This window comes from Mya arenaria, chromosome 8 (assembly GCF_026914265.1).
Source record: "Mya arenaria isolate MELC-2E11 chromosome 8, ASM2691426v1".
Classification (NCBI taxonomy): domain Eukaryota; kingdom Metazoa; phylum Mollusca; class Bivalvia; order Myida; family Myidae; genus Mya; species Mya arenaria.
This window is the reverse complement of record NC_069129.1, coordinates 16,370,444-16,398,193: the sequence shown is the minus strand read 5'-3', so window position 1 is coordinate 16,398,193 and position 27,750 is coordinate 16,370,444. Positions and strand designations below refer to the sequence as shown.

At 34.5% G+C, this 27,750-nt stretch overlaps 1 protein-coding gene across 2 annotated transcripts; it reads left to right on the top strand.

Annotated features, from left to right (window-relative positions):
• Window positions 1–5,918: 5,918 nt before the first annotated feature.
• LOC128245016 (deoxynucleoside triphosphate triphosphohydrolase SAMHD1-like) lies at window positions 5,919–22,782 on the top strand. 2 transcript variants are annotated; one of them, XM_052963210.1, is made up of 14 exons: window positions 5,920–6,141; window positions 9,172–9,346; window positions 9,548–9,636; window positions 10,463–10,623; window positions 11,468–11,583; window positions 11,826–11,896; window positions 13,160–13,300; window positions 13,612–13,659; window positions 14,179–14,358; window positions 14,761–14,852; window positions 15,074–15,130; window positions 18,019–18,289; window positions 18,948–19,034; window positions 20,005–20,111. In XM_052963210.1, exons 1-10 carry the CDS (start codon window positions 6,121–6,123, stop codon window positions 14,806–14,808), a joined length of 1,050 nt encoding a protein of 349 aa, XP_052819170.1. In that variant the 5' UTR covers window positions 5,920–6,120; the 3' UTR covers window positions 14,809–14,852; window positions 15,074–15,130; window positions 18,019–18,289; window positions 18,948–19,034; window positions 20,005–20,111. The 2 variants fall into 2 exon arrangements, with proteins under 2 accessions (XP_052819171.1, XP_052819170.1); XM_052963211.1 differs by lacking the exons at window positions 18,019–18,289; window positions 18,948–19,034; window positions 20,005–20,111 and adding an exon at window positions 22,760–22,782 and having other exon boundaries at window positions 5,919–6,141.
• The last annotated feature ends 4,968 nt before the right edge of the window (window positions 22,783–27,750 follow it).

Genomic DNA, 27,750 nt, shown 5'->3' with positions numbered 1-27,750 from the left:
AGAATAAAAAGGAAAAATATTTGATGCAAAAAGAACAAGAAAAGTGTTTAACACCTACAGAACAATGGATTTAAGTTTACAATAACTTATTGCTGTCATAGTAATTCTTGTTTTCATCGAAGTGTATAAACTGTGTACGTAAGGAATTGAACATTAATTTACACTAACTGGTAATCAATCGTATGAACATGGTGATAAAATTTGTAAAAACAAGTCAGTTTGTACACCTATAGACACAAAGAATACATAAACACGTCAAGTCATAACCTATTTAACATAATTTTCTTAAAATTGAAATAGATGTAGTTCAAACGAGATGTATAGGTAAAATCAAGTAATCATCAATAGTACAGTAGGCAGTACATATACATTGTATTAAGATGCTGTAACTATAACGATATTGCGAGAAAAGAGGAGTATCCGTGCAGTATCGCATTGGTTTCTATCTATTTGACAAAACAGGTAGTATGCTAAGTATAAGGACAATTGAATTGAGGATTTTTATAAATGTTTACATTTAAGCCGATACATAAATAATGTATACAACTTGACAGACACTAGCACACTCATATTTATATACACACTTGCACACTTGCGCAATACAATACGCAGTAACATTAATGAGTAAATAAACTATAGTCAGATAACCTTAAGTTTGAAAAGGACCTTTACAATTTTTATGAAGTTTTACACAAGTTTAAATATAAATATTAAGTGATTAAACATCGCGTTTTAAGTTGAAATATTAAAAAAAATATAATAAAATGATAATTTAACCCAATGTTAGCATAGACACTACCTTAAAGATTAACAAAACAGATATAATATGCTATACTTAATCAACAGGTATGAATTAAGGGCCGAATTCAGAACATCCACTCTCACTCACACTCCAACCACATTTCCGTAAGTGATACTCAAGTGATCACTTGAGTGAACAAAGGGGAGTGACACTCAAGTGATATGTTCGTATTCACACGCCTCGCTTACACTCCACTTCATCAAGTGACCAATACAGTACAAAAACATGTATGTTTTCATGATCATAGCGGATTATCTATTTGACTATGGTGATGTTTACAGTAAACATATGGGTACCTTATTGATAAAGATTTGGCGGCAAACAAATGACAATAATTGTTATTCTGAAAGTTAACATTTTAAAACATTTGGTTAATACAAATAAAATTGTAAATAACTGTTGCAAATTGCGTTTAATTGCATGTTTGTTTTTGTTGTTGTTGTTGTTGCTGTTGGTTTACTTATGTAGCCGTTTTCCATTGTGTCACATGATTTAAATATGTTTTGGTATAAACTCTTGCCTTTGAAGCCTGCATAAAGCGGTCTTTGACGTTTGAATTTTTTTTATGAAAGTTGAGAACACTTAATTAAAAACAGCACTTAGATAAAATTAGCGAATGAATCTTATGGGGAAATTAGACCTCGGAGGTAAAAACAACTTAAGAAATGTAGGGGAATATGGATGATAATGACGATAATAATAATAATAATAATAATAATAATAATAATAATAATAATAATAATAATAATAATAATGATGATGATGTTGGTGGTGATCGTGGTTATGACGATGATAATGATGATAATGATGATGATGATTATATCAATTCTCTGACCACGCTCTCAAATGAACACGAACATTGCGTAAAACTGTGTACATAAAGTCTAGCGACCTAGCGGAGTATAGATAGCGGCCTGCCGGCCTGGCGGCCTAGCTGCTTGAAGTGCCTAGAGGCCTAAAATTGTTGCCTTTCTCAAAGCATTTTATATGAGTTATTTTCCGAAACAATGATTAATTAAATGTTATATTAATAAATCCACATCCTTTAGCGGATATCAGCATTTCCCCCTTTTGGGGGCTGCTGGATTGAGTGAGGGAATTGTAGGCCACTTGGCCTCTAACTACACGCCACTAGGCCGCTGGAATGCTTAATTGACTTTTTGGGGAAAAGAATTGCTCCAGCGTGATGAATTTTGCATAGAAAAACATTTTTTAGGAAAACTCATATAAACATCATATTCGCCAATTAAACGCATGAACAATAACTTTAAAATAGAGAACAAATTTAGGCCGCTAGTCCGCCAAGTTCACGCCGCTAGGCCGTTAACGTCATGTCGCTAGGCTGCTAATTGTGCGTACCTTTAACTGCATGCTCTTGCAGGCATCGATGAAACGCAACCATCAAGTTTGCTGGGCGTTCAAGATAATAACGAACAAAACAAATATATGATTGGCGCATCTTTTTGAAAATTTATTTTTATAGAAGCCAACGCTTTTAAACACATACTTCAATGCATTTTCCCGGTCTCTTAAATATGTTCTGGAAACGAGGATGTCCCTTATTTGTTCCTAAATTTGATATATTTCATCTGTTCTACTTGTCATGTTCTTTTATCACTCACACACATTCAATTCGTACTCACAACCAATCCTCGAGGGCGGTTCAATTGGCGTAGCCGAGCACTCACAATTGTCCCACTCACGCAAAACTCTTGAGTCTCACTTACACCTGTAAATACGGATATACTTTTCACTCGAAAATATCTGGACCGTTATGAGATTACAGAGGATTAACTCAGTGAGTGTGAGTGAGAGTGGTTGTTCTGAATTCGGCCCAAAGGCACAGGTAAATAGTATATGCACATTTAATTCATCAAAGCGAGACAGACATACACCACAATGATAAGGATTAAAGATTAACGATGTATTTTGTATTTTGTCATTACTGGTCACCAATAAAAGCGACACACTTAATACAGAAGCTTATTGAGGTCGTCTTCTGTACTCACACGGTGTACAAAACTGTTCCTGGCATTTTAATTAAGACTGTTCCATCGTGAGTCCAAGTACTGAGTATACGTTTGGATTTGACTTGTTGCCTCTCCAGGAAAAGAAGTCGCGAGCGCTCCCTCGTTAGATCTTCGTTGACGAAAATATTCTTGTAGGCCGTGTCCTTTGCAACTGCACGAGATTTGTATAAGCGTTCTCGTGCTCTGTATGTGGCAAACTTGACCATAATATCGCGCGGACCCTTGTTCTGTTTGCCTGTGTGGTGTGATCGGTCGATGTCACATTTATCCATTGGAACAAGAAGTTTAGCACAAAAGGTTAGGACATAATCATCAGTGCCGCTTTGTTAGACTCGAAAGCGGTGTTTCCTACTGATGTTTTCTTAACTCCAGGGACTCTAGATATGCGGACGATGTTTCGTCTTGAGTACTGCTGAGCAGCATCTGCTTGAGTTTCAAGTAATTGAACCCTTTGGCGTAATTTGTTGTTTTCATTTTCGAGAGATTTGATCATCCTTCCAAATTGGGAGGCAAATGCATCAGCAAGACTAGATGCGAGCTGTTTAAATTGATCATCTGAGAGCACAGGGTTTGCTGGATGTTTGTTGCGAAAATGTGAAGCTAAGGATTCGATATTGTTATCTGACAACTCAAGTCGCACGCTGTCGTCCCCACCAAGGGAAACATCACTACCAAGTACTTCTGGAGAAGATACGGGTCTTTTTTTGGTTTGGTTGACTGGCGTATTAATTGGCTCAATTGTTTCGATATTATTTTCTGACAAGTAAGGTAACCTTCTTCCAGTAATATAGATTTGAAAACAACTGGCGTGGATTTTCAGAGATAATTCGTTTATATTTAACGAAAATATATAATATTTTCGAAAGTTTCACAAATTCAGAAAATTCAGTTTAATTGTTCATACTTCAAAATTTTGCCCATCCGATGTTTAGTATCTAGCACATCGCAGAGTAATTCTCGAAATAACTGAGAGCACATTAAAACAGCCTAAACCGCCATGACACCGGAAACATTTCATACACTAACAAGAGAAAGTATCAATGTTATTTCTTACTGTGATATCGTCATACGCACGACGAAAATTGTGTGCACAATGAAAATTGTGTGTGTCAGATCAGGAATAACGGGTTTATGTCTGCAAGATTCTAGTGTGATATTCGCTGACAATATAAGGTTTGTTGTTTCGACTGGTACAACACATAGAATGGGCTTTGTTTAAAGGGGATTGTGACCGTGACGACGGTTGTCTTATTGGTTAAAATGGGGTTTAGATTAGTAATTAACTGTATATTATTTCATAAATGAGTTTTGTTGGTGCAAATAGGGCCGTTCAGTATATTCTAGTGAAGAAGTTGATATAATGGAGATTAATATATTATGGAGATTCCAAATGATCGTCCAAGAGATGAAAGCTATTAGTTTATTATCACTTTCATTACTGCCCTTGTACTTGCTAACTTTTTAATAAGGCTTGGTTAAAAATTACAATATTTATAAATCACCTAAGGGAAGTTTTGATCCATGTGTATAGGAAGATGGCATATACAATGGAAACGTGTTGTTAAAAGTCCGAATCCTCGAGGTATAACCTGTAAAAATGTTTATTGATTTACAAAATTGAAAGAGTAAAGGAAATAGTAAGATGCATATGATGTTTTTTTTCGAAATTATAACAGTTAAATCGAAAGGAAATTCTTATATAAATACTGGATGCTTAAACTGTTTTAAAATTGTATTAATTATATTTCAGATTAATGTGGCATGTTCTATAGTTTATATATTAGGGTATTGGTCGCACTATAAGATACAGGCAGTATTTCATATATATGTACGTTCATTGATTTAATAATCATGATTGCATATATATTTTGTATTATTGTTTAGACAAGAATATATATTTCACGAGCTTTATTCCATGTAGACAGCTTGCAGTAACATGCAGATTGCTAAGCAGACATCCATTAATCTGTTCGAGCGATCCAACGTTATTTATTTTGCGGTAATATAAGTGAGGGAAATGTTTGATGCGGAACAAAATGGCGGTTTTGAAAGTATTTTGGAGTTTTGGATGATATTTTGAGTAAGTTTATATCACTTTTATCGCAATATAAATTTTAAAGATCTGCAAAAAATACGTTGTTCCCCTGATCAGCGTACAGCCATCAAGCACAGTTATGCACTGATATCCTTAAATATTATATAAACCTTAATAGTTGTCAAAATACCGTTTTGATATCGACTAAAGAGCGAAACTACTGTATAATGTTATCCTGTTTGTAACAAAATACGTCAAAATATGTGGATTTCGCAACATTCAGTATCTGTGTCAAAACACATGAATATCTACAGGGCCATTCAAAAAAAAGCTTACATCAAAACAATTCTGCAAAGTTTCAATGAATGACTTGAGTCATAAAACCATTTTTTCTTATACTCCGTATTGCATTTGGTGCTAATGTATCTTTGTAATATCTTTTACCTCAAATTGCGCGTGTACAACATGAGACACGTATCATATCGACAAGTTACGAAACGGATAAACATTTTGTGAAGACAATTAATGAATTGTTAACTGCTTACATCTTTTTCGGGTAAAGTAACACATTCAGTATAATTTTATGAGCTGTTCGTAGCATGAAGACACGCGCTGCGTAAGTCTTCGAACATTTTATCTATAATTGTTTTATCATAATGCATCTATTCTAGGTCCACCAAAACTCGCAGTTTGTTGCTTCTTGGTAAAACGGCGCATAAAACGTTTTTTGTTCTAATAACTTCAATATTGATCGATCGGATAAGTTTCACCAGCCTGTTACAAATCAATATTTTTATCTTGATATGAAGATATTATGATAAATATTCATGTAACATGAGATTTTTATATAGATATTCATAGACAAAGGCAGAAACAGCTTGTGCAATATGAATTGTAAGGAGATAGATAAAACAATATACTGAGTATTTGATGTTTGATATCATCCGTAAAAACGGTTTAATATCGGTTTACTACTGATTTGTTGGATGGTTAGTTGATAATAATGTTTACTTGATCAGTTGAAATTGCTGTTGTTGTTTTTATGCCGATTGGCGCTGCCATTTATATTATTCTGAGCGATCCGCATTATAAGCAATAACACACAAACATATTACGGTACTTAGTATGTACTGTTTAAGTCTGTAAGCCACGGTACTGTTTCATTTATTGGATGATTAAGTGAATGAAAATTGAAACAATATAACTCGACTTTCAGCATAGCCAGTTGCATACTTTAAGGGATTAGACACCAGATGGTACAATTGCAAGAAAAGGTTTGAGTTAAAAAAACATACATAAAATTAATATCGTTGTGTACTACACATTGAATCTTATTTACTAATGTATCACATTGCTTACGACACATGTATCTGCGCAGTTTTTCAAATCGATATTTACTAGGGAAGGGTTGTATATCACGTTATTCCCAGTAAATTGAAAAATGGCGTTTGCATATTTCTATATTTACATTTGCCTAGTTCGTTGTAAAGATGAAACTTGACGGTTATATTCATTTGTATAACACACAAGGAATAATGACGTCATTGTTGTTTCAATATTGGGCTTCTATTGGATAAGTGCGACGTATTTAACAAATGATTTAGGACGTCACAAAAATCAGGTTTTCTTTCATATATACGTTGTTCGTTCCATTTGTTTCAGAACAAATACTCAATTGCAGAAGATACTGCTTATTTAAAATCACAATGTATAATTACTTAAAACCTAAAATGTAAAAGTAAGTATATCGTGGGACACCAACAAGACCAACAGATCCCTTCGGAGAAAAGCATACTCGACCCAGAAGGGGTCCACTGGTCTTTATATACAGTAAATTCTCAATCCACCCGCAGCCCGGACATTGCTAATTTGCATATAACCATTGAAGTAAACATATGTACTATGAACGAACTTCCGTCTATAACAAAGTGTTATACTATGAACGCACATCCGCCGCATACAACTGACCGTTACATTATTATGAACGCACATCCGGCGCCTACAGAGGACCGTTGCATTACCTTCCCCTCCGAGACTCATCCCGAAAAATCGTGGGTAAGGCAACTCCGATACGGCTGTAAGCAACATCCCACCATTTAACATGCGGCGTCAAAGAAGACCAACAGATCCCATCAGAGAAAAGCATGCTCGACCCTGAAGGGGTCCACTGGTTATTATATACAGTAAATTCTCAATCCACCCGCAGCGCGGACTTCGCTTATTTCCATATAAACAATCAAGTAAACATATGTACTATGAACGTACTTCCATCTTAAACAGAATGTTATCCAATGAACGCACATCCGCCGCCTACAGCCGACCGTTACCTTATTATGAACGCACTTAATACATACGTAAGTATTGACCGCTTTTTTTCTTGCGTTTATGATTATTGAACGCGATAGGGCAAGCGAGAAAGATTCATGCAAATTTCACAAGCTAAACGTACTTCACCCGGATAAACGGACATGCAAGGAAGCGGAATACTGCTGCGAAACAACGTAGACACAAAGCCCGGCCGATCAACATTGGTAATGAAATTCGTCAATGTAACCTCTTGAACGAGGCTAACTCTGCTGAAAATGATAGCGAGTTGTTTAACTGCTTATTGAGATTTAAGTGCGTGAAACGATCACATAACTTGCAAGGTGTTCAAAAATACTAAACCACGCGTTTTTAAACTGTTTAGTGTAGTTTTATCTTTGAGTTGTTAAAGACTCATTGTACAATATCCAAAATAGTATATATGATCATCAAAATCGTTGTATTCCTTTTGCATTATTTTATAAATTTAATACAACATACTTATAGAGTTGTGTATGCCAAACGATTGCTTACAGGCATTTTGCATACTTTCACAGTAAAAGATGGTAGTTTGAGTATGTGTTAAACATTGCTTTTATGTTATTTGCAGATTGTGCCAAAACCTGTGGCATCATGGCTCCGCAATTGGTCAAGCAATCTAAAACTAAGAGATGCATCACTAAATCCCATATTTCAAGAGAATGACGATGTTAATCACCCATGCAGAGAACTTAATAACAACATAATTTGACAGCGTCTTGCAAAAAATCATCCAGATTAGTTTTTTGAAAGCATATGGCAAGATGACTGTGGCCTAAATTGTTTCAATCCACCTTATTATCATATGTGCATTATTAGCCCCATTAAGAGATGTTGTGTATGTAACATAATCAAATCATTGTAATTATTAAAATTGTTTTCATACATACATGTATCAGAATAGTTACTTTTGGATTTTAAAACTAAGAGGAATGTTATCTGAGAGAAAATCAGGTTCATACTTGAAAGGCCCGAAAATGTTTTGGTTCATTCTTGAAAGGCCCATAATGTTTTGGGTTTTATAATAAAGAGAAAAATGCATATAAAACTATGATAGGGACTCAGGTAATGTCTGATAAATTCCGATGTCCACACAATGTTTTATAAAAACAGAAATATTTGGAATTTTATAGCAGTACCACTGACTCAACCACTCATTCGTTATATATGCTATATAGGCGCTTAATACTGAATATGCTTTCGGTTCTGTTGAATGTTAATTCTGTGTGTTTTGAGTGGGGTAAGAGAAGAATTTGTATAGAATACATGGTTACAAAGAAATTTCACTGAAAAATGTTTAAATCTGTATATACATGCATTTAGCAAGGCAGTGTAAAACATTAATAAATTGAAATTAAGTACATTTTAGATAATTAACTGGTTACATGATGATTGTCAAATTCGGTTATTATTTCAAATAATTAAAGGTATAATAATAATTTATAATGTATACAATATTATTGTGGATGTTTGTGTATATATTAAATACATATGTCAACTGCAGCAAAACTGCTTGTTTTCGTTGTTTTTAAACGGGGTGAAAGACTGCCAAGTTGCATTAACATACATATAAAATGTTTCGTTTTCACGCCTTGTATGTTTCACTTCGTCATTAAGTAAATTTTTACAAGAAAGTACCCGGCGATAACACTTCGAGCCCGTAGAGGCAACGCCTCAGTTATATTAACATTATTATAAAACAAATATATAACCACTGAGCTAGTGTCACGGCTGCTAACGTAACATATTGTTGTTCTCTTTTTTTTGAGGATAAATCGTTTTCAACTAGTCAACGCATCTTACCATTTTCGAGTATATTTAACAAATACCTTAAAATCAAGAAACATTTTAGAACCCATAGCAGACCATTCAAATACAATGTTCTTTTCAAATAGAATGTTAATATTGAAATGTAGGTATATGTGTTTATGAATTATATAGTAAAATATTTATGGGCTTAGGTCAAATTCGAAACCACACCATCCCAGTCGGCAAAAATGGATGCTCAAAAGTCAGGTGACGAATCTTCACCCAAAAAGGCTCGTTTGAACGAAGATTATTCTAAATGGGATGCAGGGACCCTTGAAGAAGAGCTCAAAGAGAAGGGTTTCGATGATGTTGCTGAGCTCTTTCAACGTAAAATTATTACTAAAGTGTTCGAAAAACCCATTTTAAATTGTAAATAAATAAACGGCTAATGTATCCAACGTTGTTGTAAATGAATATTTAAATGTACGTATTTGAATTTGACGTATGAATTGAATGCAAATATGTCATACAATTCTTGACTTTATATAGGCCGAGTAATTTTGAAGTGCCTTGTTTTATTAATTTCAGCAAAAAAGAAAGCAGGCAATACTTTGAAACGGATTGAAGAGTTTATTGAGACAATAAAGACACGACGTTTGCCTTTGAAGGGCCAAAAGGTAAGTATCTTGACATTCGTGGCAATAATTTACTTTTAATAAGATTCTATGGGACTTCCTTAAATTAGACAGATACACAGCAGGCGAGCAGAAGGCAGACAGACTCGCTCGCGTACCATAAAAGAAGTCGTTGTACAGCTTATGTGAAATCCATCCCTTAGCTAACCTTCGCTCTCAATTAAAGTCAAAATGTTTTTTACAATAACTCGCAGTCCCGTAGCTAACCTTCGCTCTCAATTAAAGTCAAAATGCTTTTTACATATAACTCGCAGACATATGAGCTTAAGAATTTCACCCTTCCCCCAACCGACACTTAATTAAAGTTGTTATTATTCTTTCGGTAGGGATGTACAAAAAACTAAACATTACATTTAATAACTTTACTAATGCCTTAGGAAGAACAACACCACCGTGTTTGTTTTTTTGTATGCCGAACGCTTTACTATTATGCTTGATTTTTATGCTTGCGATACGATTTCATATTTTCAAACATGACAGAATACCGAAAATTATGCGTGCATAAGTTCTCAAAATAAGTTCTCCACCCTTCATTTATTGCCTGCTGATCATTTTTAAGTTTTATCATCGTAAGAACTTACTTTAATTCGTACTTTTTAAAACTGCATAACACCATACGTCGCATTTAAACCCCGGTGCAATATTATTTTTATATGTCATGTTTAAAAGTAGGTCTGACGATACCTTATTTCAACTCTCGGTACTAAAGTATTTAGGCTTGAGGTATACAGCCTAACAATTGCATTAAATACTTATAGTATACCTGCCAATTGTCCTACATATTGACATGCATACTTTCCTTGGTAAGGTGTTCAATGATCCAATACATGGACTAATCGAACTCCATCCACTGTGTGTGAAGATCATAGACACACCGGAATTCCAGCGCCTTCGATTCCTGAAGCAACTTGGGACTGCTTACTTTGTGTATCCTGGTGCGTCTCACAACCGATTCGAGCATAGTTTAGGGTAAGTTTTCACCACTATATGGAAATTTAAACAATGTTTAGGGCTAAGGTTCACGACTGTATCGCGATTTGAGCATTGTTTAGGACTAAGGTTCACGACTGTATCGCGATTTGAGCATTGTTGAGGGTTAAGGTTAACGATTAGACGGAGATTTGAGTATTGTATAGTATAAATCATATGGGTAATTTTTTTATAAATATGTTGACGATTTGAGTATTGTTAATGATCACCGATTTGAGGTTTAAGTCTTGTGGTTCATTGGTGCTATAAAACATTTAGTCATTGCTCGATAGGAATGACTTCACGATTACCCGTTTATTTAACAAATAGTTCCATACATGAAATGAACGCAATAATAAACTATGCATTTTTAACATTTACATCTATTATATGTGTTCGTTATTATCTAATTCAAACGCGCAAACATAACGTTTCAAAGACGATTGAGCGTAGCATAAAGTTGGCTGCTTGAAGAGCGGCATCGTCAATGACGTAGCTTGTTGCATACATCATTTTTACCCAATTAGACGTGTTTTCACATATCACAAACACCGTTTAATATAAATCAGAAGTAATCCGAATATATCTCGTTCAACGTAATATGAATGCATTTGAAAGGATATGCGTTCGTCCAAAGAAGGCAATGGGTGTGTGGAAATTTAAGCATTGTTAATTAGAAGTGTTCATTTTTAAAATGGGCATTTGTTATATCTTGCACATACACTCCCTTTTAGGATTGATCCTATTTAAAAGAAATATGCAAGGGACGTAGCGTTTGCTTATTATAGTTCATATTATAAAAATAAGCAATGGTCGGATATCTTTTAGATGTTTGTTGCTTTAGGGTTTGTCATTTAGCCGGAAGATTGGTTCGTGCCATTAAAAGCAGACAACCCGACCTTGGCATAACAGATAAAGACGTTCTTTGTGTTGAAATAGCTGGGCTCTGCCACGACCTTGGTAAGTCTCTATTTACAGATAAGAGTAAATAATCATTGAAATGATCCAAACCATTTTAGTACCTGTCTTTTGAAAAATGTCAATTGTAATCGGGCAATTGCAAACGGGTAAATATTTTTGCAGGATTACTAAAAGCCTTTATATTGAAAACGTGCACATTGGCGATAAAGGAATGATCATTTTATAATCTTTACTGTGGTCTTATAGCATGTACATGTATATATATATCTTATTATTTTCAGGCCATGGACCATTTTCCCATCTGTTTGATAGGGAGTTTATACCAAAAGTTCCTCCAGGGACCCCATGGGAGGTAAATGTGGCATTTAAATTCGAAAAAGGTTTGGATTATGTCCGTATCAATTTGCTTGTGTATGATTTCAGTGATAAGTTGGAATGATTATCTATTTTAAGTAAAAAATGGTGACCTGAATAAAAGTGTATACCGTATAACCAGTGAATAGTTTTGGGGAATATCTCATTAACGCTTGACAACCTAGTGATTTCATATAGCGTGTCAAAGCATTATTAAATTTGTTTCGTCGTTTTGGTTATGGTTCATAAAGTCTTGTTGAAATTTAGCCTTGCTAATGTAGTCTTGGTAAAACTTAACATTGCTTATGTAGTTTTCGTGAAATTTAGCCTTGCTTATGTAGTCTATGTGAAACTTCACCTTGTGTACTTTGTTTTGATGAACTTTAGCCTTGCCGATATAGCCTTCGTGAATAATAACCTTGCTTGTGTATTCTTAGTACTGAAATTCAACCTAGGCTTGCTGATATAGTCTTCGTGAGAATTAATTACGGAATGAATTGCGGGGTTGATGTTATTATCGGGCTATGAACGCAATTGGGCTAGTCTATGTGTGTGGAGTCCGAAGGACTCCACGCGTACTTTGACCAGCCCAAATGCGTTCATATCATCTAGAACATGTAAACATATTTTTAAAATGACGTCATAATAACACGGGAAAAGATCAACCACTTTTAAACGTAAAATTGAAACACTTTTGGCAACAAAACGTTAAAAATATAATAGCACTTTCCTAAGTGTTGATTTATATTTTACGGGACCTGCTGACACAATACAAACACTAACAAGATCAATAGTTTTCATATATATTGTTATGCGATGAATTGCGATCTGAACATATCCGAAGATGTTGCGTTCATCGATTGATGAATGCAATTGCCGAAAGGCACTTCATTTAAGGAATGGAAGTTGCGGTGTAAATATCATTGCTTGTGTAGTCTTAGTGGCATTTAACATTGCTTTGGCATTCTTGGTGAAATTTAATTAGTATAATTGATAATGATTGTAATCACTCATTTTTACATTTTATAATGACAATTCTGTATAAGTAGTATTACATTAAACGGTTAAAATACGTCCGTCCATATTGCAATATAAAACTTGCATTGTATGTACTTAAATCTTGAATAATGGTCAAATTGACCTTATAAAAATGTATGTTTAATGTGAAATTGAATAAATCAACTTGGTCAGTTCAAAACGCAATTCAACATATAAAAATTTCAGATGGATCTATTGAACGATGCAAATAATTCATTTTCAGCACGAACAAGCGTCCATAGCTTTACTGGACTACATGATTGAAAAAAGAAATTTAGATTCTGAGTTCGAGAAATATGATATCACAGAATTTGACATAACATTTATCAAGGAGCAAATTCGGCCTGAAATGAAGGAAAATTATGTAAGTTTTCTGTTCAAATCGGTGGATGGGAGAGACATGTTTCTAAGTGATCTTAAAAAAGTAACATTTTCGCCTTTACTCTTGAAATATGAACAACCACAGAATCAGATCGAAGAGTTTCGTCATTTATATTTTTAATGTGTACCTTGAATTTACAGCTTTGTCATATATTCCATGTATCGGTCAGCATTTCTTAACATGTGCTAATGTTTTAAAACAAGTGTATGGACTTATAGTATATGGATCTTTAAATAATTCAAACTTGTGTGCGATGTATTCTTTTATTATTATTTATTTTCGTTGAATTTTAGGATGATGGAAAGTTCAAGGGAAGACCTGACAAACCGTTCCTGTATGAGGTTAGTATCTTTGCACGGTTACCTGAGTGTATTGAATCATTATACCTATACCATATACAGAATTATCCGCCTCTCGTTGAAACATTATACCTATCTCTCAATCATTGACAAAAAAATTATACTCACAAAATCTGCACATGTTTGAGTCATAATTTCTACATATGTTTAACTGATGTAATGCTAATTATATTTTGTAGCTGGAACGGTCTAGTCAAAATGCAAAATGTAGAGATTTATTGAATTCCTAAAAACATAGCAAAATGACTGTTTACCGATAGTTTTGAACTAGTATATAGGTTGTTATACTTGTAACCGAAATGATTTTTTTCATATACTTTGCCGTTCAACATGGTAGTTAATGGTTTTTGTTTAATTTTTCTCTTGAAGCCATTTATCCGAAAATATTCTCTTTTTCTAATCTGGACTGTTATAATAACATTATCGGCATAAATGTTTATTTGGAGCGTACGAGGTTTACGAAAATCACTGTGGCCATTTGATGCATGTATTGTTGCATAGATTGTTGCCAACAAGCGGAACGGCATTGATGTTGACAAGTGGGATTACTTTGCCCGTGATTGCTACATGCTTGGAATTCAGAACAACTTTGACCACAACAGATGTATCCACTTTGCCCGGGTTTTGGATGCGAAGGGAGATTCGGATGAGATGGAGAAACAGATTTGTACCAGGGAAAAGGTATTATATGTATATGGCATACATCATAGAACATTGAAAGGTGAAGTAGACATTAAACCCATAAGATGGGTGGACGAAACGATACTTGTATGTGTACGTTTAAACTACCACTGTGTGCCCTGTTTCTCATCCAGGTATTTCAATAATGTGTTCAACGTCTCTTGTTGATATGTAGGGTACATAATTTCGGTCAATCATCGGTGATTAGTTCAGAGTGATATTCCGATTATGTTCAACGATCGATTATAACCATGGATGAAAGTTAAGAAACACATATATTTACAGCCCACAACATAAAATTCGTTTTGCTTACTATTTTTATTTATTTGAAAGTGCCACCTGATACAAATTTCTTAAAATTTGGGCTTATACCAATCTAATAAGGAATTATAATATTTTTAGGAGGCTGGACACCTGTATGACATGTTCTACACCCGATATATGCTGTAATGCCGGGCCTATAAGCACAAGACTGTTTCAAGCATCGACTTCATGTATGTAGCTGTAAACTCGATTCAGTGTAAAAGCTTTTAAACAGTCTTTAACATTTCATGTATGCGTAGTTTCTTTTAATGTTTCATTGTCAGTAAGAAATTGATATTAAGTAATTGAGTTGTGTTGAGTTGAGTTTTGACGAGGCGACTGCTAACTGACATCATTTGTTCTTGTATCTACATTTATAGTATATTGATAGATGAACGTGTTTCATTTGCAGGGTTACAGAGGCGCTTATCGAAGCAAACGATTGCATCACGTTTACCGGTAAAAATGGGTGAGTGTTTAAGGTTAATGGAAACATCACGTTTACTGGTAAAGATGGGTGAGTGTTTTTGTTTAAGGTAAATGGATACATCACGTTTACCGGTTTAGATGGGTGAGTGTTTTTGTTTAAGGTAAATGGAAGCATCACGTTTACCAGTTTAGATGGTTGAATGTTTTTGTTTAAGGTAAATGGATACATTTCGTTTACCGGTAAAAATGGGTGAGTGTTTTTCTTCAAGGCAAGCGAGAATATCTATTTTACCGGTCAAATGGGTTGGGTATGTTAGCTCAAGGAAAACTAGAACATCACTTTTACCGGTAAATATAAGTTAGTGTTAACATCAAGGCTTTTGTCGTTAAAATTTCATTAGCGTTTTGTTGAAGGCATTATGTGGTACGGTAATGATTTGCTCCATTATGTCCGCTATGTACAAGATTTGATTTACAAAATATATATATTCTATATATACTTTTTGGAGGCTAATCGTAACGGAATAGCGTTGTTCTTTATGCATATGTTATGCAATGAACAAATTTGTTCATAATCAAACTGTTTTCTTTTACACCACATGGAGTCCATTTTTAACTTCTTAGTGAAAACATAAAATGTCGAGGAAAAGCGTTCTCAGAATATCATTGATTTGAAGCGTTACTACGAAGTTAAAACAGAATCATCTAAGTATAAACACTTGACCATAACTTTACCTTCTTAACAGTACTATTTACAACAACTGTACCTCACAAATCAGAGTACAAGATTGACCTAAGATACTTGAAAGCCTCTTAAGACCTGAATTCCATTACAGAGTATGTTAAATCACCTACGTTGCATAGCCATAAATAATGCATTCTGTCTTTCCTAGATGAAGAGATAGTTTGTTACCTATGAATCACCTGCTGCCAGTGTTCCGATAGTTGACCAGGAATTTTTCTTGAGACAGCACGTTCCAAATGAGAAAATAATAAACCACCGTCCTCAGCAAAATGTATAATCATATTTATAGCTGATGTTTGTAGTTTGTCTTTGACCTAGTAAAAAAACATTAAAGTACCTATAATGTATCATAGGTACGCCAATCAACTGGACTGAAATCTGATTTGGCATTGTTATATCTGTGTCGAAAGGTTTTTGAAAATCCAACATGAACATGCCAGTTAACCTTTAAGAACACTTGCTATTAACGTATATGATCTGAAATATGTAAGGGCAAAACGCAGTTATGTAGTTTTCCCAAAACCACTTTGATAATTCATTAAACATGAGTCCAATCGTATATCATTCGCTCTAAGATTTTGGACACTATTTATAAGATGCTTACCGCCATTGAGTTTGAACCTTCTGACCTACTTTTTTGAACGAGTGGTTTGACCTTAGAACCGATCGAATCATGAGGTGGGTTCACATTAACGTATAAGATATGTTTTAAAATTCATTTGAATAGATGGAGCTGCATCCTTCATGAGCCTAGCAGTGATTTAATTATGCTTAGTTCCTTTCGAACAGCTAGTTAAATTTGGACAATTCCCTGAAGTCAAACTGCCCTGACAAATTACTCTGTATGCAGTTAAAAGGATTTAGACCCGAAATAAATATGCCTATGCATTATATAAGCACACAAGATAAGACACCACAAATCGGGTGGTGCAGGAAGTTTCTCAACTAGACCTTATGCTGCATTTGTAAAACAAATATTAAAATGGTTTTCATTCTTTAGCCTCAATACATAATTTGTCATCTACGTTACACACCACATTCGGAGAAATTTACTACTTGGTTTGCGTGCTAGATTTTATACTCGTGACCACAGACTCTCGATTCTTTTATTTTCTTCTTCCTTGTTAGAAATATACTCAGATGTTCCTTTCTTCGCAGCCCTTTGAATTTTAGTTAGTTATGAACAAACACATTAGCTAGTACTTATCTTTTTGCGTGTTTTGCTGAACGTAAACATATAAAACTCGCTATTCTTAATAAGTCTCATTAAACAAGAAATTACCCAAGGGTCACTTCTTTGTTTTAAGCGAACTACCTTAATAGGAACAATGGAAGCTTTCACGGACATTCTTGTGACAAGCAGTAATTCTTAGACATTTTGAGGCAACTGCTGGTTGTTTTTTAATATATGTGAACATCATTAATAGTCCAACATTTTTATTTCTTTCATGTGGACATTTTTTATTTACATTTTAAAAACAAAACACCCACATACTAGTAGATACTAAGGTATTGATAAAACAGCAGTATCAGAAAATTATTTCTCAACTCTTAATGACAATAATGCAAGTTAACCTTTACTTATTTTGGGTTGTCCATCCAGAAGTAACAGTTAAACTCTACTTTACTAAAGTTTACTGGCTTCTGATTCTCATGTTATATTGTATTTACTATTATTTTATCTGCTATTAAAACATATTTCATGCCATCAAATGTTTCTGACTAATTTTTTTCTAGCATTCAGTATAAAAATTTAACAGTACATTTTATTTTATGTGAGTAAAATTACTTCCCTCATTTACCTTACATTTTATACTCAGTTTATATTGATTAAATAAAAGATAACAAACATCTGTATAATGTTATATTCACATATCTTTCACATCTTTCTTTCAATCATATAAACATACTTTCCCTTCTTGGCACCCTTTGATACTTCATATCAATGGTATTTCTTGTGTGACTTTGTTTAGGGCAAGAGTAAGAGCACAAGAGCAATATGTTACCTGGCTCTGATATATAGCAGTTCCATTATTGAGAGCACTTGAATTGTTGTCCACGAGTATTGGCGTTCAGAGAAATTGTTTCATTACTTGGACATTTCCCATTATCTTATATTAAAATACCATAGCGTCTATTTATATGAGATTATGAGGTGTATGTATTGTTGTTTTTGTGGTCAGTGAAGAAAAGAAAATGTCACAGGCCATTGATGACATGGAAGCCTACAGTAAGATGACTGACCAAGTGATGCTTCATGATTATCAACATGAACGACAGATAACCTACCAACATCCAAAAATTCAGATGGCACTGTTGACATGGTGGATTTAAGTGAGAAAAAGAAGAAGCTCGCAAAATCGAAAGAGATTCTGAACAATGTCATGTCCCGCAACTTTACGTACAAATTACACAACGCAAGAGGTGTCTGAAAGGGACATCAAGGAGAAAGAGGTTTGTTGAAATTGAGCTAGAGAATTCGAATGGATAAAGCATTTTTACTTAATTTATTTCGAATGTCAAAAAATATTACTGAAGCAAAATCTCAATCCCAACTCATTTTACCACATAAAAGTATAATATAATTCAATATCTTGTTTTGTGTTGTTTGTTATTTTAAAACAACTAACTTTCTTAATTAAAATGTTCTCATAAAAACTGTTATCAATATTAAGAAAACACGTCTTCTAGATCAATTATGTTCTTGAATACTTTTTTGTAAAACAACTATAAGTGTTACTTTATTACATTTTCTGCTGAAGTATTTTGTTTTATTTTTTAACTAAAATATTCTATAAGATAATGTTTTTAAATCATACACGATTTTGATGACTTATGATGTAATGTGGTGAATTGAGTTGAGACTTAGATGGATCTTTGTCTTAAGTATGTCCGCGATGTTGTGGTCATGATCGTGAACTTGCACCAGTATGTCATTATTCGTAATTGATTTGAGAGATAAATCACTTAACATGTGATAACCAAATTTTGGTTGCTTAATATGCCTACAAGGTAACACTTGTTGATGATGAAACGCTTACAGTAAAAATGTTACCAAGCTATCGCATAAGAAATTGGTGTGTGATTTGTTTCAAATTTCTTCGCTTTCTAGGAAGACATAAAAAAGGCAGTTAAAGTGGAAATAGAAAAGACGAATCCTGATCACCAAAATTTTGATGTTGCCGGTATTAAAGTTCAGGTAAGATTACAAGAATCTGAACGTCAATGGTACAATACAGTTATAAAATGCTTTTTTTTATTTTTATCAACCAAGTGAGCAACGCCCTAAAGCGCGTAAACGGTGTACTAATCTGATCAAAATTGTAGATAGGAATTTAGGAAGTTTTTAACCTAACCAATACTTAAATTGCTTAAAGTACAGTATTATAATAGGTGTTGTTATCTAATATCGCTTTAAGAAATAACTGTACTGATAAAGAGTCATGTTGTATTTTGAAATGCTGAATGTTTCGTTAATAGTAATTTTCAAAGAGACGTCTAACCTTTTGCCTTCAAACTTTGGCGTTAAGTGCTGTAAAACGGTTCTAAACAGTCGGCCCGTCCTTCTAGTGTAGTTAGTATACTACGCATTGTATTTTTTCGCTGCCCGTCAGTCCGTTCGTCTGTGAAGTCTGTCCGTACATCACACTTTGTTTCCGCTCAATAACTTGAAAACTCTTCATTTGTTTGTCATTACTAGTTTATAAACTCTATTATTTTGAGATCAGTAGGTCAAAGGTCAAAGTCGTGGTAACTTGGAGGTGAAAAAACGGTGTCCGCTCAATGACTGAAGAACTTTTGGGTCCATTAACTTCATACTTTGTATAATCAGTTGATGATCCCTATAAATTTAGAGATCAGCAGGTCAAAGTTTAAGGTCAGGTTAACCTTCAGGTGAAAAACGATATGTTGACGGTGATCTGAAAATGGTTCCCGCTCAATTACTTTAACGCTTTCACACAGGAACTTCATACCTAATATGACAGATGGTCATGCATAGTAAGTGAACCTTATTGATTTTCGGATTAGTAGGTAAAAGGCCAAGGGTGCTGTGAGGTTGAGGTAAAAACAACGGTTACCGCTGAATAAATGAAGATCGCATGCATTCAAGAACTTCATACTTGGTAGGTCAGAACGTCTTGATCATTAAATGTCCTACTTATTTTCAGATTGTTAAGCTGGATTACGGGCAAAAAGAAAAGAATCCCATGAACAAATTGATGTTTTATAGCAAAACGGATCTTGACACAGCCGTTCAAATTAAGAAAGAGCAGGTAAATGAACATATACATTTAAGGAACAACATATGTTAAACCTTTAAAGGGACTAGACACCAGATGAAACCATTGCAAGAAAAAAAAGAAATTTGTCAAAAACGTACACAAAATTGATATCGTTGAGTACATCGCATTGAATCTAACTTATTGATGTATCACATCGTCTACCACACTTGTTTTCGCATGCAGTTGCTGTATGTTTTTCCAATTCGAGATTATCTGGGTTTTTCTACCACGTAAATCCCAGTAAAATTAAAAATAGAGTCGATAAATGTATCTGTACTAATCACGTGACTTTCACATCCTAAATATACATACTATAAATTGGGAAACCATGATTTGCTATTTTTAAACGGGAAAACTCGTAAGAGACAGCGACGAAATATTCTTTCTGTCACGTATTGAATGTATTTTCGCCCTCATTCTAGTTCGCATTGATAATTCTAGGCTTGCTTTGAGGAAAGCCTGTATATGCCGATTTTGGGACCATCTGGTGTCTAGTTCCTTTAATTCAAAACAGCTGAAAACCATACGAATACCAGACTATTCAAAGAATCTTTGATACATTTAAACATTTTATTTTAATGTTAAACATTAGGCCCCACAACATGAGCGACAGCATAGGCGCGAGTGTAAACTACAATATAATATAACTAGTTTGCACTTGTTCCCTATCTAGACCATTGCTGTATCTAATCAGTTGTCTACACGTGTTCCTTATATAGAACATCATTGTGTCTAATCAGCTTTGTGCACGTGTTCACCATCCTGAACATCAATGTATATAATACCAGCTGCGCTGTTTTAAAGGTGTCGAGCTTTCTCCCAAAAGTATTCCAAGAACGACAGATTCGACTTTATTGTAAAGGCGATGTTTCGGATGACTTGAAGAAGGCCGCTGGCGTTGCTCTTAAGCAGTGGTGTAAGGATAAGGGCTACATATCCACGTAATTATAGGTTTCAACTGCCAATTCAATGACGCGTGCATGAAACATTAAATACCAAGAACATAATATATTATCATAACTATGCAATTTTGTGAGAGACAAATAGTAGACTTTCTGGTCTCCGTGAATGCGTATGGGTGCTATTATAAAGGGACAGCCTGCCAAAATGTAAACTTTAAACCCTTCTGTTTTAAATACATGTCATTAGTTTTAAAACGAAATACACATTTCAAGTAAATCGCTGTGCGTCTGTACTGTTATTTGGTAATACTTTGACGCACATTGGAGTCTAGTTTTCATGGTTGTTTATTTCTGCAGGGAGCAGCGTAGTGACGATAAGATAAAAAGCGGCACCCTTTTGGGCAAGAGGACGATATAAGGGTACCATTCTAACTTGATGTACAACACTTCAGCGCAGTTATCTCCCCTTGTCAAATATTCGATGTGTACATAAATCAAACGTTTAAAGTGGGCAATTTTGAAACTATACGTAAGGTTCCAAGAAATGTGCGGAACGTTCATTTGATAACCTAAAGAATAGATGGTTGAGGGAATTATTTATATTATATATTAATTGAACCTTGATTAGTTGTTTGATTTAAATATTTTTATTAAATAATGGTGTTTTGTTGTTGCTATTTTTAATGAGTTCAGTGTTAAAGAAGATGATTTAAACAATTTAAATTCTTTATGAGAACTTTCTTTAAATTATGGCAGAGATCACAAAAATGTGTATTAACTCTATATTATATAACCATAACATACATAACGTTGTTTTGAATAACCTATCCCATTGGTTTGAAAGTTAGTTAGTTGTTTACGTAAGCCAGGAGCTTTTTGTTAAAATTGTGTTAGCCTAGGATTCTTTCTTAAAAAATAATTTGTGCCAATTTTAAAATGTTAATTCTTTCATTTTTATTTTGAAAAAAATCATGTTGTAATTTGATTTTGTAAATGTATTAGAATATGTTTAAAAATATGCCAAAAAGCCGATGGTGAGGATCGAATTGAAAATTGTGTAATAACTTCTTGCAGCGTTTTCGTTTACAATTGGAAGTTTGGTTTTAATTTAAAAGCAAATTAAATGTAACTTCATACTTCTATTTTGTTTCGTAATGTATTCATGTTATGCAATTAATGTTAAAATGCAAATCATTATCCGATACTTTATAGTATTGACCACATGTTATGATTAGTGATTATGTTTGTGATTTACAGGTTCCTTTTATAAATTTTTTAATAAATGCAGTTCAATGACATGTAAATGATAAGTTTATAATACAGATGAATGGCATTTGCTTTCTTTCGTGTGTATATATAGAAACATTATCACACGTTTTCATGGGGGAAAAACAAGTTTCATGGTTAGAGGAAAACATGTTGAATGTGACCCCAGTTATCGTCTGACACCCACAGTTGACATATTCCGTCACTCTCCATTCCGATATTATTAGCCGTTTTTTTTAATTCATTAAGCACCAATGAAATCGCTGGTTTGGACACACCTTCAAACAACGAAATGCGAACGGAACAGCCTAAAGGTTATGGAGAGAAACGGATTGGGTCAGCCATGCGTATTCGACAATGCACTCTGAGAGAACTATGACTGCAGTTTTAAAATTTATATTATGGTAGTCCTTACCTGTCTGGCAATAGCATTCACTTTTACGTTTTTAACTCCTGTCACTTCTCGCATTTAGATAGACATTGAGTTGACCGGGACGTACGACAGAGCCATTGCGTAATTGCAGTGCCAACTTTGGGGGATCCAGTGTAGCGAAAGTGCCTAGTGAGTTATACAGGGGAAAATGGTAAAACAGTTCTTATGAATTAGTCTTTCAGCCGATCAATTTACTTCCTATATATATATATATGATTGGAGATGTCTTGCCCTTTAAAGCTGCACTCCCACAGATCGACCGTTTTTACATTTTTTTGTCTTGAAATTAGTCAGTCTTTGCGTTAATGTCTGGATACCAGTGACATAAGAAGGCTGACTATATACTAGAATGCAGATTTTCATATGTATGGTCGAAAATTGGTGTTACATGTAACTAACGCTTTAAGAAAACATATATTCCGTTTTTTGAACAAATGATATATTTTCTATTTTTAATTATATTTTATGACTGAATTGAAGACATTGATGCCAAAATCAGCTGATTCTGTGACCAAAAAAATGTCAAAACTGTCAATCTGTGAATGTACATCTTAAAGATGTTTTTTTTTTATTCTATAAATTTTGCATGTTGGTCCCTTTTTATGCTTTTGTCGGTCAACAAAAGTTACATTACAAGAAGTTACAAGAAGGAGCTAAACAGGTTTTTTTTATTTTTATAGATATCCGATGGCTTAGCTTCCAGCGGATTACGATGCAGAATTGTTTTCTCTTTGAAATGCGCTTTTCGAAAAAATGAATTATTAAATATATTTTGGTCCTTTTTGAACATTTATGTAAACTTTGTAGAAAATCAATTACTCAATGACCACAATTAATTGTCTTGTTAAACGATCAATTATAGACTTCAAAGAGCCACGGAATATAAGATGTAAAAGAAGTAAGTTTATCAGAGATAGTTTGAGATTTTAGTACTTTATCAACTAACGTTTCCCCTGTAGAACAGCTCTACTTAATAATGGCTAAATCTAAAATCGTCCAAAACTGAAATTCCATATCGAAACTTTTAATTAAAGGACCGGTCAACTTTATGACCTACATAAATTCTTTTTTTCTTATCTGCCTTAATCTAGCCATGCGTCCAATAGATTAATAATTGCTAAACTAGCGTATCTAAACGCTACTATTGCACTGAGAGTAGAAATCGATAGAGACCGCCGTTACCCTGATAAGCTCCAAAGTTGGCAAAGTGTATTAATATGTTCGGTGTTGGTGATATTGCCCCTCCTGCTGCGTGATCTCAGTCGAATAGGAATAATCCATCGGCATGATAATCCATCGGATATAGAATGTTCAAATATTTTTGTCATATAAAGTGCATTTCATAAATGTTTCGCTCTTCGTTCAATCTGCAAATAATTTGTGATTTATGTTTGGCTTCATTTTTTTTCTTATCATTATTGAATTTAAATAGTAATGTTCGATGATGGAAAGTTTTACATTTTTATTTATCAGGTATTATTGTTCCTGAGATTTTTATTAGTTAAAATGTATCGAAGTATATCGTTATACAAAGGCATAATTTAAATACAATTATTTTGATACTGTACATAGATTTTACATTTGTATTGTAAAAAACCTGAATAAACATCACAAATGTAAAAGGTAACACTCAACATATGCTACTGTGCTGATACCAATCGGAACACCTCGGCCATTTTCCATCGAAAACAACAAGAAGGATAGTGCTGATACGTGTTATGGAAAACGACAGTTTAATGTGAAACGGTTTTTTCAACAAGGCGTGTGGAATTTACACTGTGGCATTGATCTACATATGATCAACACATAATACCATATCACTCATTTCTGGTTAGGGACGACTTTTTGCTCGGACCAAATATTCGTTCTCCATGTAAAACCATGGTTTAGCAAGGCACCTACTTTAGTGCTGACGAATTAGCTGACGATATAGAAATAGAGGAGAATTGCTAACCAATTTGCTGGCCATATAAACAAAAAAAGAAAATGAGTGTAATTTTTTTTGTAATTAAAGGTGTTTTTCAGGAGTTCTTTTGTTATATTTATGTTTGCTTGTGTATTTTTAATGAAAATGTTATTTCATTGAAATAAATTGAGTTGTTTTTTTGTTGCTGGTTTGGTTAAAATATGAAAACTTAAAAACTTAACATTTTTTAATACAATTTCACAGCGCGAAAATTATGTTCCTGATACAAAATCAGTACCACAATATTTGTGACGTATGTTAATTGTAAGAATTCTACTCATCAAACGTTCTCATGAAAATTTACTGTAACGCCATCATACTGAACCAAAAATTCACCAACCCCGGAAAAGTTTGATTGTATAAAAAAAATCTTTAGAAATATTCCCGATAGACAACAAAATATTTTATTTATTTATATTTTCTATAAAAGTGAACATATAGCTCGGTTAACTGGGAGTATAATTTTTGTTATTGGTCCCATGATTATTTTTCCGTTTAATATTGATTTACAATTTGGATGGACACAATTATTATCAACATTTGAAAATGACCTTCCGCGACAGGTGCTGATGGTGTCATTAATAAACTTATCTATGTCAGTACGGAGGGACTGTACGAATTTCGTACGGGTAATAGTTAAACTCAAACATCACATGACTTTCATTCACATGTAAAGGATCGCGTGATGTAAACAAATAGATTGGCCGGCAAAGACATTTACAGTTACATGCTTATCTTTTAAAATGAAATTTAGACGGACATTTTATGTTCTGCTGTCAGTAGTATTTGTCATCCATGTCACAGAAGCGATTAAAGGTTTGTTTTACCTATTTTGGACGAATTACCCAAAGAACCGAAGAATAACCAGTAAAGCATATTCTTCGGTGACAAATTGATACGTTTTCGGATGAAGTAATTCGGGCAGTGCTTTTGGCCAAACCCAAGTAATGTTGTGTTCCTGTCACATAAACATACACAACAATATAAGGCACTGCCCAGAAATATGGCTCTGCATCATACAGTTTCTGTGGTTACATACTGAAGTGTGTGGGGGTAAGAACCAGATGCCTGGTTAGTCATTCTAAAATTCCGTCCAGGCTTTTTTTGTTTTATGATGTTTAGCCATTTGGCATTTTATAATTACTATGTGCCCAGCTCAGCTGGTTAGAGTGCTGGTGTTCCGGCAGTTGAGGGTTCAAGTCCCACACCCGGTGAATTTTTCCTCCCAAGTTTATATTACTTGTGCCAGAAGTAAACGGCAGCAGTGCCTGGATCGGCCTTAAAGCTTAATGGGGATAGTTGTGAAGTGTGTGTGTGTGTGTGTGTTTATTAGAACCAACCGCCTGGTTAGCTCTGATTTGGAAAGAGCTCAATGCTAGTGTTTGACACCCAAACCAGGTCCACTTTTTCCTCCGAGATTTACTCATCAGTATTCTTTATACGTGGGGTGATCGGGAAGTTCGTAGACTGTTGCCCAAAAAATAAAATAAATTACTATACATTTGGAAAGCTTAGATATATTTTTGAAAGTTGATATATTTTGTCCACGATTTATAAATATTAGGTAAATACATTGAAAACTAAAAAGTGACAGCAAATAACAATAACACAGTATGACGTACCCGGAGCACGTCAGAGTATAACAAGCGACGTCATGATAACGTCAAAGATTCAGTCACACTTTTATAACGTAATCACCATGGATTTGAATGCATTTTCTATGTCTCTGTCACCATTTAGTGTAGGTATCGCCGAACCAGTCACTGTCGTACGACGAAACAACATTTTGCGTATACGAAGCTCACTGGCGTCCTCAAGCCTAACGACTCGTAGCATTGTTTTTCTTTATATTTATTCATCCTTTTCGGTAAATTAAAACAACTGTATTAATTGTGGTACATCCTTTATGGGAGTAAAAAGGCATCTTGTAAGGACTTAAACATATAAAATTTATATCAAATTGCCTTCCTTGCTTTAAAATGCAACACCGGCTTCATTAGCAGTTTTTTACGGCCAAAAATGAGTTTACACACCAGTTTTTAACACCCTTTGAAAGGTACGAAACAAGCTACAAACACCATCTTAAAAGTTTCTCTTATTTTCAGATCCAACATGCGATAAAAAATCGTCCTGCCAGTTCTTCAAGTTGATGACACTGACCTCACAGCTTAATCAAATATTGTATTTGTGAATGGTATAAAGTTCCTATGAATTGTTTTATTGATTGCATTCTAAAGCAATGCGGATAATCACCTGAAAATTTTAGGAACGCAGTTGGCCCCAATCGTAAATTGGGACCGAAATACGCTGTGCGGTAACTCGCTCGACCCCCCATTTTTTCGCCGGAAAACAATGCTAATGCAGGCAGAATTGCATTTTAAAGCAATGCTGAGAATCATCTGAACATTTTAGGCACGCAGTTGGGAGTCAGATACTCTGTAGGTTGGGTCGCCCAAACCCCAATATTTTTTACCGGAAAACACTGCTAATACAGCCAGAGTTGCATTCTAAAACAATGATGACAATCACCTGAACAGTTAAAGAACGCAGTTGTTGCCGATCCTGATACGCTGTGCGGTGGGTCGCCCGACTCCCAAAGTTTTTTATGCCGGAAAACACTTAGTCTAGATATGCAGCTAGAGTTGCAAGCTAAAGCGATGTGGACAATCACCTGAACAGCTTAGGCACGCAGTTGACCCCGATCCTGAATTGGGACCGAGAAACGCTGTCCGGTCGTTCGCCCGCACCACCCCCCCCCACCCCCCGAAAAAATAATAACGGAAAAAACTGCATATGCAGTCAGAGTTTCATTCTAAAGCAATGCAGACACTCACCTGAACGGTTTAGGCATGCAGTTGAACCCGATCCTGAGCTGGGACCGAGATACGCTGTGTGGTGGGTCGCCCGACCCCCAAATTGTTTTGCCGGAAAACACTGCTAATTGTAGAGTTGAATTCTAAAGCAATGCGGACAATCGCCTGAACAGTTAACATGCTATATCAGCGCGGGTATACCAGAGGACGCTATAACATTAGTAAAATGTTATTACATTTTGCATATATACA